The sequence below is a fragment of the Ruditapes philippinarum genome, unplaced genomic scaffold (genome assembly GCF_026571515.1).
Source record: "Ruditapes philippinarum isolate M1 unplaced genomic scaffold, ASM2657151v2 ctg1047_1_1_1_1, whole genome shotgun sequence".
Classification (NCBI taxonomy): domain Eukaryota; kingdom Metazoa; phylum Mollusca; class Bivalvia; order Venerida; family Veneridae; genus Ruditapes; species Ruditapes philippinarum.
This window is the reverse complement of record NW_026859122.1, coordinates 210,660-223,099: the sequence shown is the minus strand read 5'-3', so window position 1 is coordinate 223,099 and position 12,440 is coordinate 210,660. Positions and strand designations below refer to the sequence as shown.

Sequence of the window (12,440 nt, the reverse complement as noted above, 5' to 3'; positions counted from 1 at the left end):
CAGATGGCGGGGGATTGGCACTGAGAGATTTTTCCAGAATGTGCAAAATATCACAAGATGTGTCTCACGCTCAGATGAATTAAAACTTTTTGTCTTGTACCCTGTATATATAACACATCTAATCATTACAAGACAGTTTTTTTTATAGACAATTTGAACTATAATAATGATCTTATCAGGGATGTATGAGAAAAAACCAACATGATTTTTTCAAGATTTAAGTAAAAAATAAAAACACAAGTTTTCTCAAAGCTGAATATTTACAAAATAAAGTACACATATTCCAATAATTTCAATGAATTAGGTGTTAAAAATTCTGATAATTTTGTGCAAAATCAGGGTCTTTCAAATTTGAAAGACCCTGGCAAAATGAAACTTTTTATCTTCAATACAGTATTAATCCTCATTTATATATATATATGTAAAAAGCTTTCAAAACCGACAAGGCCCCAAAGGCCCCAGGTCCTAAAGAATAAGCCCAAAGGTCCCAGGTCCTAAATAATAGTACATTAATTTGATCTAATTTATCCTGTATTTATACATCCTAGTCTATGATAAGTATAACATTATATAAATAATCCTGTCTGTCAGTAACCTTTATACATCTATATATTGCATGAGTACAAGTATTTTCTACATCAGACCAAAATGATACAATATCCCCCATCTATCACTGTTATAATATAAAACCATTATCTTAGAACCAAAATAATCATATCTATAGACTTTCCTTCTCCTGAACTCCCTCGACCTTAACAAATATTATATTAGATTATACACATACTGGCCAACATAACCAGTATAGAATCATTTTGTTTCTTTTTCTTTAGGTTGGGTTTTATGTGGTACCAACATAGTAAAGGTGGTATGGAGACTTTCCAGCTTTACTGCTGGAGGAAAACCTAAGATACCCCTCTGTGCATTATTTAAGGCACACATGGGCATTTGAGTACAGCCACCAATGTTCTATAAGCTAGCTGGATAGCTTCCTCACATGAAAGAATTAAACATCCCTGGCGGTGTGGGGCAAGTGGTTTAAAGTCAACTACCTTAATCACTCAGCCATTGATTTCCCCGTAAGTATGGAATCAAGCCAGTTTATAAATCCATGCAGTCGGACAAGGGTTCTAAGGTATTGAATGCATAATTCTGACCGCTTAATATTAGCATATTTATATTAAAATTAGGTAAAATCAACAATGATCTATTCCAAGCAGAGTATGTCAATTACATACAATTAGCAAGGTAAAGTTCCAATATAAGATATAATCAAATTTAATATCAGATTTTACTAACATTAACCATTATGGCTTCATGGATGTTTGTAAAATATCTATAATATCTAAAACAGGAAAATACACAAGGATGAAATAAGAGACATTCTTATGCTGCAAAGTTTCTTCCAGAAAGATCAGTTACATGTATATTATTGAATGGATCTATAGTGCAATAGCTAAAGTGCTGTCATTCTAGGCCAAATAGTCCCACTTTATACAAATTTCATTGAATAAAACCTACTTACCTTCTTCTCCAACAAAATTAATCTCAAAGTTTTTACACCAATCCGAAACATCAAAATTTTTTGTTGCTTTATAGGACTGAAATAAAAAAGTGATAAAAAATTGTTTCATATTTAACATTGTACATTCTAAAACAGAAACTGATTAGTCTTGGCCATTACTATGACCAGGTTCTATAGATAGTGTTGGTAGCTCAATTTCTGTATTTGAATCCCTTAAACTTTGAATGGATTGTTCCAAATTGCAAGCAGGGCTAATCCATTACACAAATATAGCCAGTTAAGGGTAAAGTTGTCAAAAGAAAAACTATGTATGTTAATTACTGTACTTAACTTATGATCTAGAGACTTTATGTGTTAAACCCATATTAAAAACACTCATGCAGGTTAGATAAAAAATGTCCAAGGTTTACATACAAACCATAAATTTGCTGCTGATTTAATATTTATTTCAAAACTAAGTACACATGGATTTATAGTGTATTTAGTGATGCAAACTGATTGGTGTATCAAAGTAAGAAACCAGAATCTATTGATTCAAGCTATTTTAATAGCAAAAATACAATCATGTTATAAGAGGTATTAAAGGCAAAAATGCTGTCTTTTTGCATCTGTATCTGTGTGAAAACAAAGGAAGGAAACCATACAAATGAAATATTTTATCTTTATTGTATGTGATAACATTTGTTTGAGAGTACATATCTCTTTTAACATCTCTAGTAAACTGATGTAAAAATGAAATTCTGAAAGATTTTTAAAAATACTCACACTTTGCAATAATTTGCCTCTATCAATTTTCAATGTAGTGGTACTGTAACTTCTTCGCTGATGTAATGTTCGAACCTCGTGATAGAAAAATGTCTGTTTGTCTTGAAATGTCTCAGAACCACCTGGTAATATTTAAATAATGAAATTTGAATCACTTTGTAACATTACAATAACAAGACAAGCAAATTCGTTGAATTTATATCCCCCGCCGAGTACTGGTTATTACTAACACAACAACTGAAGACATTAGGCTTTATTTATATATTTATCATGGCATAAACAGTAATATTCTTTGTACTTGATAAATATTCAGGGCAATAACAGAGCAATAACTCTGTGTTAGATAGTAATATCTGGACATGCCAATGAAATGTAAATTGCCTTTGTGTATCCATGGTTGCCATAAAATTTTGTTGAAATCAATACAGCAGTTGCAAAGAAAAAGCAATATTGCTCTATATGCATACTTCATAACTAATCAAGGGCCAAAACTCTGAGTTAAAGTGTCTGACCGGAACAAGGCGGCTATATGCACATTGAAGGTTCCCATAAAGTTTTGTTGAATTCAAGCCAGTAGTTACAGAGAAGTAGCACGGAAACGATTATTGCTCTGGTTGCATACTGCATAAATAATCAAGGGCCATAACTCTAAGTTAAAGTGTCTGACCGGAACAAGGCGATGATTTACGCATCTCCTCTTGGTATTTAAGGTTCCATAAAGTTTCATTGAATTCCAGCCTGTAGTTGGAGAGAAGTAGTGTGGAAACGAAAATATTATGTTCTATATGCATACTGCATAACTAATCAAGGGCCATAACTCTGAGTTAAAGGGTCTGACCGGAACAAGCTGATGATATGCACATCTTGATATTGATGATTCCCATAGTTTCGTTGAATTCCAGCCAGTAGTTGCAGAGAACTAGTCAGGAAACGAAATTCGGATGGACGGACGGACAACGCCAAAGCAATATCCCCCGATCTATCGGCGGGGGATAATAAGCTCAACAGGCATGTATCAGATATTCAGCAGTTATATGTCACTTATAACATCTTCATTGAATGTTTGGGCTTTACATCGCAACAACACAGTATAGGTCATTTGGCGACTTTCCAGCTTTACTGGCGGAGGAAGACTTCAGGTGCCTTTCTGTGCATTATTTCAGGCAAAAACAGGCACCAACGTTCTATAAGCTAGCTAGATGTTAAGATTCCTCATATGAAAGAAAGTCCATGTCCAGATATGAGTCAACAGTAAGACAAGTGGTTTGAAGTCAATGACCTAAACCATTTGGCCATAGACGCCTCTTTGTACCTGTACATATTTTGCTATATTTATTGAATGTATCATATGTGTATATAATTATAGCACCTGACACAATGATATCAGTATTGTACATGTATATGAATGTGATCTTGAGTGACTTTGCTGATGTAAGGCATCTTGCTACAGTTGAATATAATTATAGTTTCAATATGTTGAGGTAAATTATGATAAAAGAATCATTATTACAATAGATTTTTCTAATTCTGTGACTTTAACAAGAATGGATTATATTTGGCATATATTTGTATTTTATGAAATCCTATATAATCAAAATCCACTGAACTTAAATATGTGTCCTATATCAAGATACACTGTACTCTTATAATAACCCTATCATATTCTCATCTAGGCTAATGTTCTTACATATTGTGTATCAAAGTTTGTATCAGACTCTCTGAAGACAAAATTCTATACAAAGTTCTATACAATACAATAACATTTGTTAAGAGAACTGTCTCCCTGTTGTGTGGTAAGACACAAAATGTTTGATGTGTGAAGAATTAATGAGGCTTGGAAAACAATGTATTTTCTGGGGGATTTAACATGATGTCAGTGGCCTCTGATTTCTCAACTGATCAAAGAAAATGGTTAAATGAAATCAATGCTTGTTTGTAATGTTTGGAGAAAATTATGGTTAAAAAACTTTAGATAAATGTTGTGATCATATGAGAATGAGAATTCAATTCAAGAGTGCAGAAACGAGAGATAAATCTAAGTAAAATTGTTTGTCCTAAATACTCTTGTGACCAAGTTCCTTTAAAGGATACTAGTAATAAATATAGGCAAAATTAAAACTGTTCAATAGAGTTTCTTTAAACTTGGCATGTTGTTAGAATATGATAACAGAAACATTTTAAGCGAAAAAAAATTTAGGGGTACCGTTCTCGTTTTTGAGTTATCTGTCCCTGAATCAGAATTTTCTACTTATTTGAGGTCATGTCAAGATAACTTATACATACTTAAATGAAATCTTTGTTTTTACTTCTGGATTATTTTTTTCTTTTTATTGTTGAGGACAATACATAATAACATGCAATTCCTTATATTGTTGTTTTTCTTTTCAATAAAATAAAGGTACTTTCAATTCTTAAAAAATCCGCTCTTTTTTAATAAAAAATGCACAGGTTAAAAGAAGAAGTGAAAATAAAAACTATCCACTCTAAATTCGTTCTTGAAATTTTGCCTATCGACTAAAACGAAGGTAAGCTTCATGAAAATAAGAAAAAAAGTGTATTGTTTCCCTTCATTTTAAAAAATCTGCCCTTGAATTTAACGAAAAAGTCCATTTCAAGGGTAGATAACTTGAAAATGAGAACTGTGACCCCAATTCTTTTTCCATTTAAAATGTTTCTATTATCATATTCTAACAACATGCCAAGTTTAAAGAAATTCTATTTAACAGTTTTAATTTTGCCTATATGTCTAGATGAAAACTACCAAAAACGTCCTTAAGACAAGATAAATATGTTTGCACTAAACCACAAAGCAACAGCATTTTAACTTTTAAGGCCAATTATGCTTCAGAAATTCTATCAGTTTTATTTCATTTTTCAAAACATTTTTATTTCATTTTAGTTATCGTTTTACAGTTCCCCTTAAAATAACCTTTTGCCATATACATAATTCATCTTATGCTGATTTTGTAAAGTTGGCAATTGGTATAATTACAGTGAATTAATATTTTGTATGGAAGTCAAAATACTACTTTGTTTACATTTTGATACCTTTTCAACACATTACTGCATGTTCAGAGCTATCTTTTCACTTATTTAACATCTAACATGCTCTTTTAATCATTATCAAAATATTATTTTACACATGCTTCACTTTTCTAAAGAATTAAAAAATATGGATTTTCTGAGGCATAATGTGCCTTTAATATCCAATTAACATTTTGCACCTTGAATTCACTTAGATTTCCAAACATTAATATTATATGACATCACTACATATTTTGTAATGTATAATTACCTATATTTCGGAGTAAAAATTTGGTAAATGTAGCTGCTATGACACTTCTATCTTTAGCAGCTAGTACTACCGGAGCCTGAGCCCCGTCATCTATAGTGAATATATGACTGTTTAACTGGTTACTGAAACCACTAAATGCAAACTGAAATGTAATATATACAAACATTAAAAACATCTTCTATTAATAAGCATAATCTAATTTATAGCAAGTATTCCTTTTTTAAAAGAAAAATACATTTGAAGTATGTTTTAATACATCAGATTTCATAAAATTTATTCAATATGTTCTCCATAAAAAAAATAGTAATTTTGAGACAATGAAAATGTGCACATATAATATACATTCTAACATGCTTCAAACTGTTTCCGTATCAAACAAATAGGATGATCCAGTGCATTATTGCACAATATATGCATAGCATGAAAACAAATGCTTACACGCCATATGACATCAAGGGAAAATCACTTCTGCGCTCAATGTAGTTCAACATATTTTTATCAATTTTCTTTTTTTTTAGCATGTTAGAATGGAGATAGATATTTTTTCTTCCATTATAGAATAATAATGGACAGTTTATAGTTCAAATGCTTTGTAATTAATCACTCAGGCCTATAAGCCTTCATGATAATATTCCTGCACATTCAAACTATTTTACAAGAATGCACTCAAGACTGATATCTATCTTATAAATAAAGAAACAAGCACATAAAAAACAATGTAAATATGTATATTATTACTGACCTTTGTTGAAGGACACACTCTGAATGTAAACAATTTCTTCCCTATGATCTTTAGAAAATATTCTTTTAACTTCAGTTGCTGAAAATATCAACATAAAACATTTCCATGAAGTTTTTAAATACCATCCAAATTATGTTGAACTCTGTTGCAAGCCTAAGTCATTTAAGTTAAAAAATAAATTTATTTGTTGGCCATCTGTAAAAGGCAAAATAATAAGGGAAACAAAAAGAAGATACCTTTGAATGTTTTTTGACAAAAAAGCCAATATAAAAAAAAAAAAAATGAAACTAGAACTGCCACTATCATGGCGTGAATACCCCCGCATACCACTTTGTCAGAATCAACAGTGGCCATTTAGAGCTCAAGGACAACCTCCCTGCTAAATCTCAGGTTACTAAGCCAGTGCATTGCTAAGTTATGTATTCTACATGCTTCAAATGTGAAAATGTCAAAATCAATACATTGCGGACAGGACATTCTTTAGCAATTGAGAAGAAAAGCTTTTTTTTGTCAAGGTCCCTGTGACCTTGACCTTTGACCCAGTGACCTCAAAATCAATAGGGGTCACCTTATAGTCATGATCAACATCCATGCCAAATATGAAGACTGTGGGTCAAAGGAATCTTAAGTTAATGAGTGGACAAACTTTTTGAAGTCAAAGTCCCTATGACCTTGACCTTTGATCCAGTGACCTCAAAATCAAAAGGGGTCATCTACTAATCATGATCAACATCCATGCCAAATATGAAGACTGTGGGTCAAAGGAATCTAAAGTTATTTGGCAGACAAACTTTTTGAAGTCAAAGTCCCTGTGACCTTGACCTTTGACCTGGTGACCTCAAAATCAATAGGCGTCATCTACTAATCATGACTAACCTCCATACCAAATATGAAGACTGTGGGTCAAAGGAATCTTAAGTTATAGGGCGGACAAGCTTTTTGAAGTCAAGGCCCCTGTGACCTTGACCTTTGACCTGGTGACCTCAAAGTCGCTAGGGGTCATCTATTAATCATGACTAACCTCCATGCCAAATATGAAGACTGTGGGTCAAAGGAATCTTAAGTTATTGGGCAGACAAGCTTTTTGAAGTCAAGGCCCTTGTGACCTTGACCTTTGACCTGGTGACCTCAAAGTCAATAGGGGTCATCTACTAATCATGACTAACCTCCATGCCAAATATGAAGACTGTAGGTCAAAGGAATCTGAAGTTATAGGGCGGACAAGCTTTTTGAAGTCAAGGCCCCTGTGACCTTGACCTTTGACCTAGTGACCTCAAAATCAATAGGGGTCATCTACTAATCATGACTAACCTCCATGCCAAATATGACGACTGTAGGTCAAAGGAATCTTAAGTTATTGGGCGGACAAGCTTTTTGAAGTCAAGGCCCCTGTGACCTTGACCTTTGACCTAGTGACCTCAAAATCAATAGGGGTCATCTACTAATCATGACTAACCTCCATGCCAAATATGAAGACTGTGGGTCAAAGGAATCTTAAGTTATTGGGCGGACAAGAAAAAACCGACGGACGGACGGCCGGACGGACGGACAGCCGGACGGACAAGCTGATTCCAGTATACCCCCCTTACAACTTTGTTGTGCGGGGGTATAAATAACAGAGCAAAAATGAGTTTCAAGATATTATGCCTCTAAGAAATGCCTTTCACATTTATATCAAACAAATACTCCATGTTTAAAGTGAACACGATGTATCTTGAACAGTTTTGGAGAGACAGACATAAGCAAAGTATTTTAAGTATGAAAGAGGCATAACTTTTTAAAATGAAATTTTGAAATAGTTGCCCTTTAAAAATTGTGTTATTTTTTGAAAGTGAACAAATCAATCAAGTTTAAATTGAATAACTAACAGATAGGTTTTGAGAAAATTGACCCTGAAATATTCTATTTATTTAAATTACAAAAAGGTTAACCAGTACAGAAGTCTTAGTTAAAAAGGGACATTACTTTGCTGAATTATTTTTAAGATGATCTGCTCTTTCAAAAACTGAAGTTAACACTCGGTCAAAGATTGAAGCATAGAGACTATTCATAATTATAAACTCATACTAAATATCTTTATTCATAAAATATCTAGCAATAATTCTTCTTGTGATCAAAATCAAATATGAACTTTAAAATGAACTTGCTGCACCTTATATTATAGCATGCATGTTTTGTATTAGAATCTCAAAGGGTTTTTGTTGTTGACTGAAATATTCTATTTATTTAAATTACAAATTCAATTCTCCCTGTAAAACCTGACATTTTCAATACATTAATTTTTTTATAATCCAAGAAAAAGAAATTATCTGGAATCTTTCAAATTAAAAGACAACAAAACATGAAAATGCTGAGATAGAAAAAAAATTCTAACATGTGAACATGAAATAATCGATAATGATAAAACATTACAAGATGATCGCTAAACAAATATCTAATTCTACATTATCTCTAAGCCTGCTTAAGCATCAACTTATTATACCCTAGCAACCAGTGCAGACCAAGACCAGCTAGTACAGTTCTGCCCTCAAATCATGGTCTGCACTGTTTGCTATGCAGTCAATACAGAATTATTTGAAAAGTTTCCTGTAAATGATGAATGGTTTTGTCCTTGAAAAATGGACAAGTTCAATTTATCATATTTAGCATGGTGTTCTTTATTGTTTTCCAAATTTCTGTCAAGTTTTGGAATCTGCTGTAAATGTAACCAATGTTCTAAGATTCTGCATAAGTAATGGCCCCTTAACTTGTTGAACTTCCTTCATGGATTAAATGTTATGACTTTGCTTTATTTCAACATTTTCTGGCCTAATCATATCACGTAATACAAATAATTTTACATTAATTTGAACTTAATTCCTGTAAAATCCTTAAGCATCATATTTATACATGTCGTATATATACAAATACGTACCTTTGGAGTTATATAGATAAAAACTTTCTTTGGTTTAGAGAGTTTCTCATTATTACACTCTATAAGCCTGGCCTCGTACCAGATATTATGTGACTTGTTTATATTCTTCTCCACATAGCTCAAATCATCGCCTGAAATCATTTATATAACTTGACATCTTATTTCTCACAAACTGTCAGCTTTTTCACTAGGATAAAAGCACTGTAACAGAACTGTCAAGAATTTGAATTTTGATTAAGTGATTGGATATACATGTACCACTTATTTCACAGTAGTGCCCTAGAAGTATTTTTACAAGAAATACATAGTTTTCATGAACTACTTAGCTATAGAGTTTTATATTGTAAAAATAAAGGTAAAGGTCTTGTTTATTATAGTGTCTCCCTACTGAAAGGGCCAGCCATTTCTGACTTATGAGACACCTTTTGCTGCATACCATGTACCTCCCAACTCCTACCACTATGCCAGGCGCCAGGCAGATAGAAATCGGTTACCATTCATTTTAACTACCTCGCGGCTCACGAAGCGGCCATTTCGGAACAAGTCCCATGAGAAACATTCATCCTTGAATTAACGCTCCCCGTGGGGCTCGAACCTTCGACCTCCTGATCCTAAGCGGATGCCTTAACCACTAGGCCAATGGTACCGGTTTGTATGTTATAATATGCTAGTATTGTCATAATGTTAATTCATTGTACTTAAGGTAAAGAATTATATCTATGTTACAGTCTTGTAGCTTTAACTGTGTACCAATCACAACCCCTTCCCCCACCAAGGGAAAAGATTGATATAAGATACACATGTATAATAGATGTTGATACACATGTATAATAGATGTTGATGTTGAATAATGTTCATATATATAGATATTAAGAAAAGGAGACTTACTGCTAAGAACTAGTATATTAAAATCTCCATTCTTTAAGTTAATATCACCATAGGATACGGTTGCCTGGTAACAACCCACTTTTTCCATCTTGATCTGCATGGACAGCTGCTTTTGTCGAGCATTGTAAAATATCTGTGTTGTTGGTACATGCTTTACTCTAGTGCCACACTGAAAAACAAACATAGCAAAAAACAAATATAACAATAATATAACAATACTCTATTCTTTAGAATAAGAAAAAAGGCTAAAGATAAAAGGAAAATAGTCAAATGAGCTTGTATTTTGTCAGTGTAAACCTAGAAATAAATGTAGAGACCAGAAGAAACCTTCAAGATAATAACCAATGTATATGACATGAAGACAGTACATGTCCTACAAAATCAGATAAAGAAAACACAAAGATTTTAAATTCAGTAAGTTTTTAGTCTTAAATTAATTTTGAAACTCACACTTTTCATGTCTTATTCATTGCTGACACTGTGTTTGGCCGTTACCACCCGTGTAAAGCACACCTAACTCTTTACTGGAGGTAACACAATTGTTGTATCAACAAAAAAGAAATCCCCTTAATTTTAAATGGACTGATCAAAATTGAAAGCAGGGCAAATCCATTACACAAATTCAGTAAGGTATAGGTTAAATGGAACTATGATGCTTTGATGGCAATGTTCTAGGGAAGAAATGAATGCAAATGACATGAGATATCTACAGAAATCGCTGCAGTTGACATTTAGTGGTATTTAACCTGTAGTCTGAGTGTCTAGCTTCTGGTACTATAATATTCATATGAAACCTTGTCTAAATGTTGATCAGAGAGTGATAAATTTGACATATAATCTGGTGATATTACAGGCTCAGTATGCCTAAAATATGTATTGCTGCATCATAAAACAAGCCTAGCTTCTGTTAAAGGTCAGTAACTAGTTACTAACTGAACATCAAAATTATTAACAATAATTCTGCAGCAGATGGCATTGATAGCTTAAGAAAAGGTCATTTTGCAAAAAAATATACTTTAAGAGCAAAAATAAAATTTCCTGGCAACGCAACATATTCCAACGGCTGGTAATTTTCAAGATAATCATGTATCAGAAAAAAAATCCATCATCAACAATAACTAATTAACCCTTTACCTCATATATACGCGAAACAACGCACTTTCAACCCCCCCCCCCCTTTTTTTAGGCCTGAAATAGTGAAAAAATGTCCTATTTGGGCCCCAAACACATGTTTTAGTTTGAGAAATGTTGCTAAAAAAAGTGAGCTCTTTTTCGGCACCGCCCCCCATCCAAAAGATACATCAGGGGGTTGCCAGAAGGGGGATGTGCCCCCTTCTGTTTGGGGGGTTTGAAGGGGGGGGGGGGGCGGTGTCCCCCTCATCGCCAAGAAAATTTTGGACTTGTGAGAGGCTTAAAATGACCCCAGGCCGATCATAAGGTAACGTGTAACCAACGCTGAAAAGCCTTTGACTCTATCTCAATCCCTTGAGAAGTTGCAGCACTTTGAAATAAATTTTGATGGAAAAAATCGAGGCAAAATAGTGATTTTTGGCAATTTTGAGATGTCCCCTTGTTGCCATGGTAACAGGAAATTTAAAACTGAGCATGTCGTTACAAAGGCAATGGTCCAGTCAACATTTGTGCCAAGTTTGATTAGTATTGAAGCATTTGTCATAGTTTCATAGCAGTTTGAACTTGTAAGAGGAGGCTTTTCAGTGAAAATGGCCATTTTTCACAATATGCTCATGGGGGAAAGGGTTAAAATCAAGAAAATGAAAAAGACAACCAACCTCAGTGACTTTGATCTTGAAATAGTTGTTTTGATCAGGTTTATATGAGGCTAGATTTCCGAAAGAATCCCTGGCTTCTATAGTAAGAGGATAGGCATTGTCTTGTGTACAGACAACAGTTGATGTGTAATTCATAAAACCTGTCTTTGTAGCATCTATTGGACCTGTTAATGATATATACACATACCTTTATATAATGATAGTAAAAATGTATCATAAATGTACATGAACAAACAAATAAATAAACAAGAGGGCCATGATGGCCCTGAGGTCTCTCACCTGTATAAAGGCACCAGGAGCGGGGCCAGTTTAAACCCCAGGGCTTTTATTTGAACAAACTTGGAAGACACCCATTAGAAGATGTTTCATGATGTTAAGTTTTTACTACACACATATAATGAAAAACAACAATCTACCCCCTCCTTCCGCCCCCCCCCCCCCCCCTTTGGCAGGGCCAATTTTAACCCAAGGGCTTTTATTTGAACAAACTTGGTAGACACCCATAATAAGATATTTCATGCTAA

The 12,440-nt window shown here is 33.5% G+C and overlaps 1 protein-coding gene across 1 annotated transcript in view; it reads right to left on the bottom strand.

Moving 5' to 3' along the window:
- The window catches only part of LOC132755324 (apoptosis-resistant E3 ubiquitin protein ligase 1-like), a 58,131-nt gene that overhangs the window by 10,810 nt on the left and 34,881 nt on the right, over positions 1 to 12,440 (bottom strand). The window contains exons 6-12 of the mRNA XM_060746181.1: positions 11,917 to 12,080; positions 10,127 to 10,295; positions 9,239 to 9,369; positions 6,325 to 6,402; positions 5,583 to 5,724; positions 2,288 to 2,409; positions 1,523 to 1,598 (exon numbers count right to left, since the gene is read on the bottom strand). Of these exons, the coding sequence (XP_060602164.1) occupies positions 1,523 to 1,598; positions 2,288 to 2,409; positions 5,583 to 5,724; positions 6,325 to 6,402; positions 9,239 to 9,369; positions 10,127 to 10,295; positions 11,917 to 12,080 (882 nt within the window). The remainder of the gene's footprint in view (positions 1 to 1,522; positions 1,599 to 2,287; positions 2,410 to 5,582; positions 5,725 to 6,324; positions 6,403 to 9,238; positions 9,370 to 10,126; positions 10,296 to 11,916; positions 12,081 to 12,440) is intronic.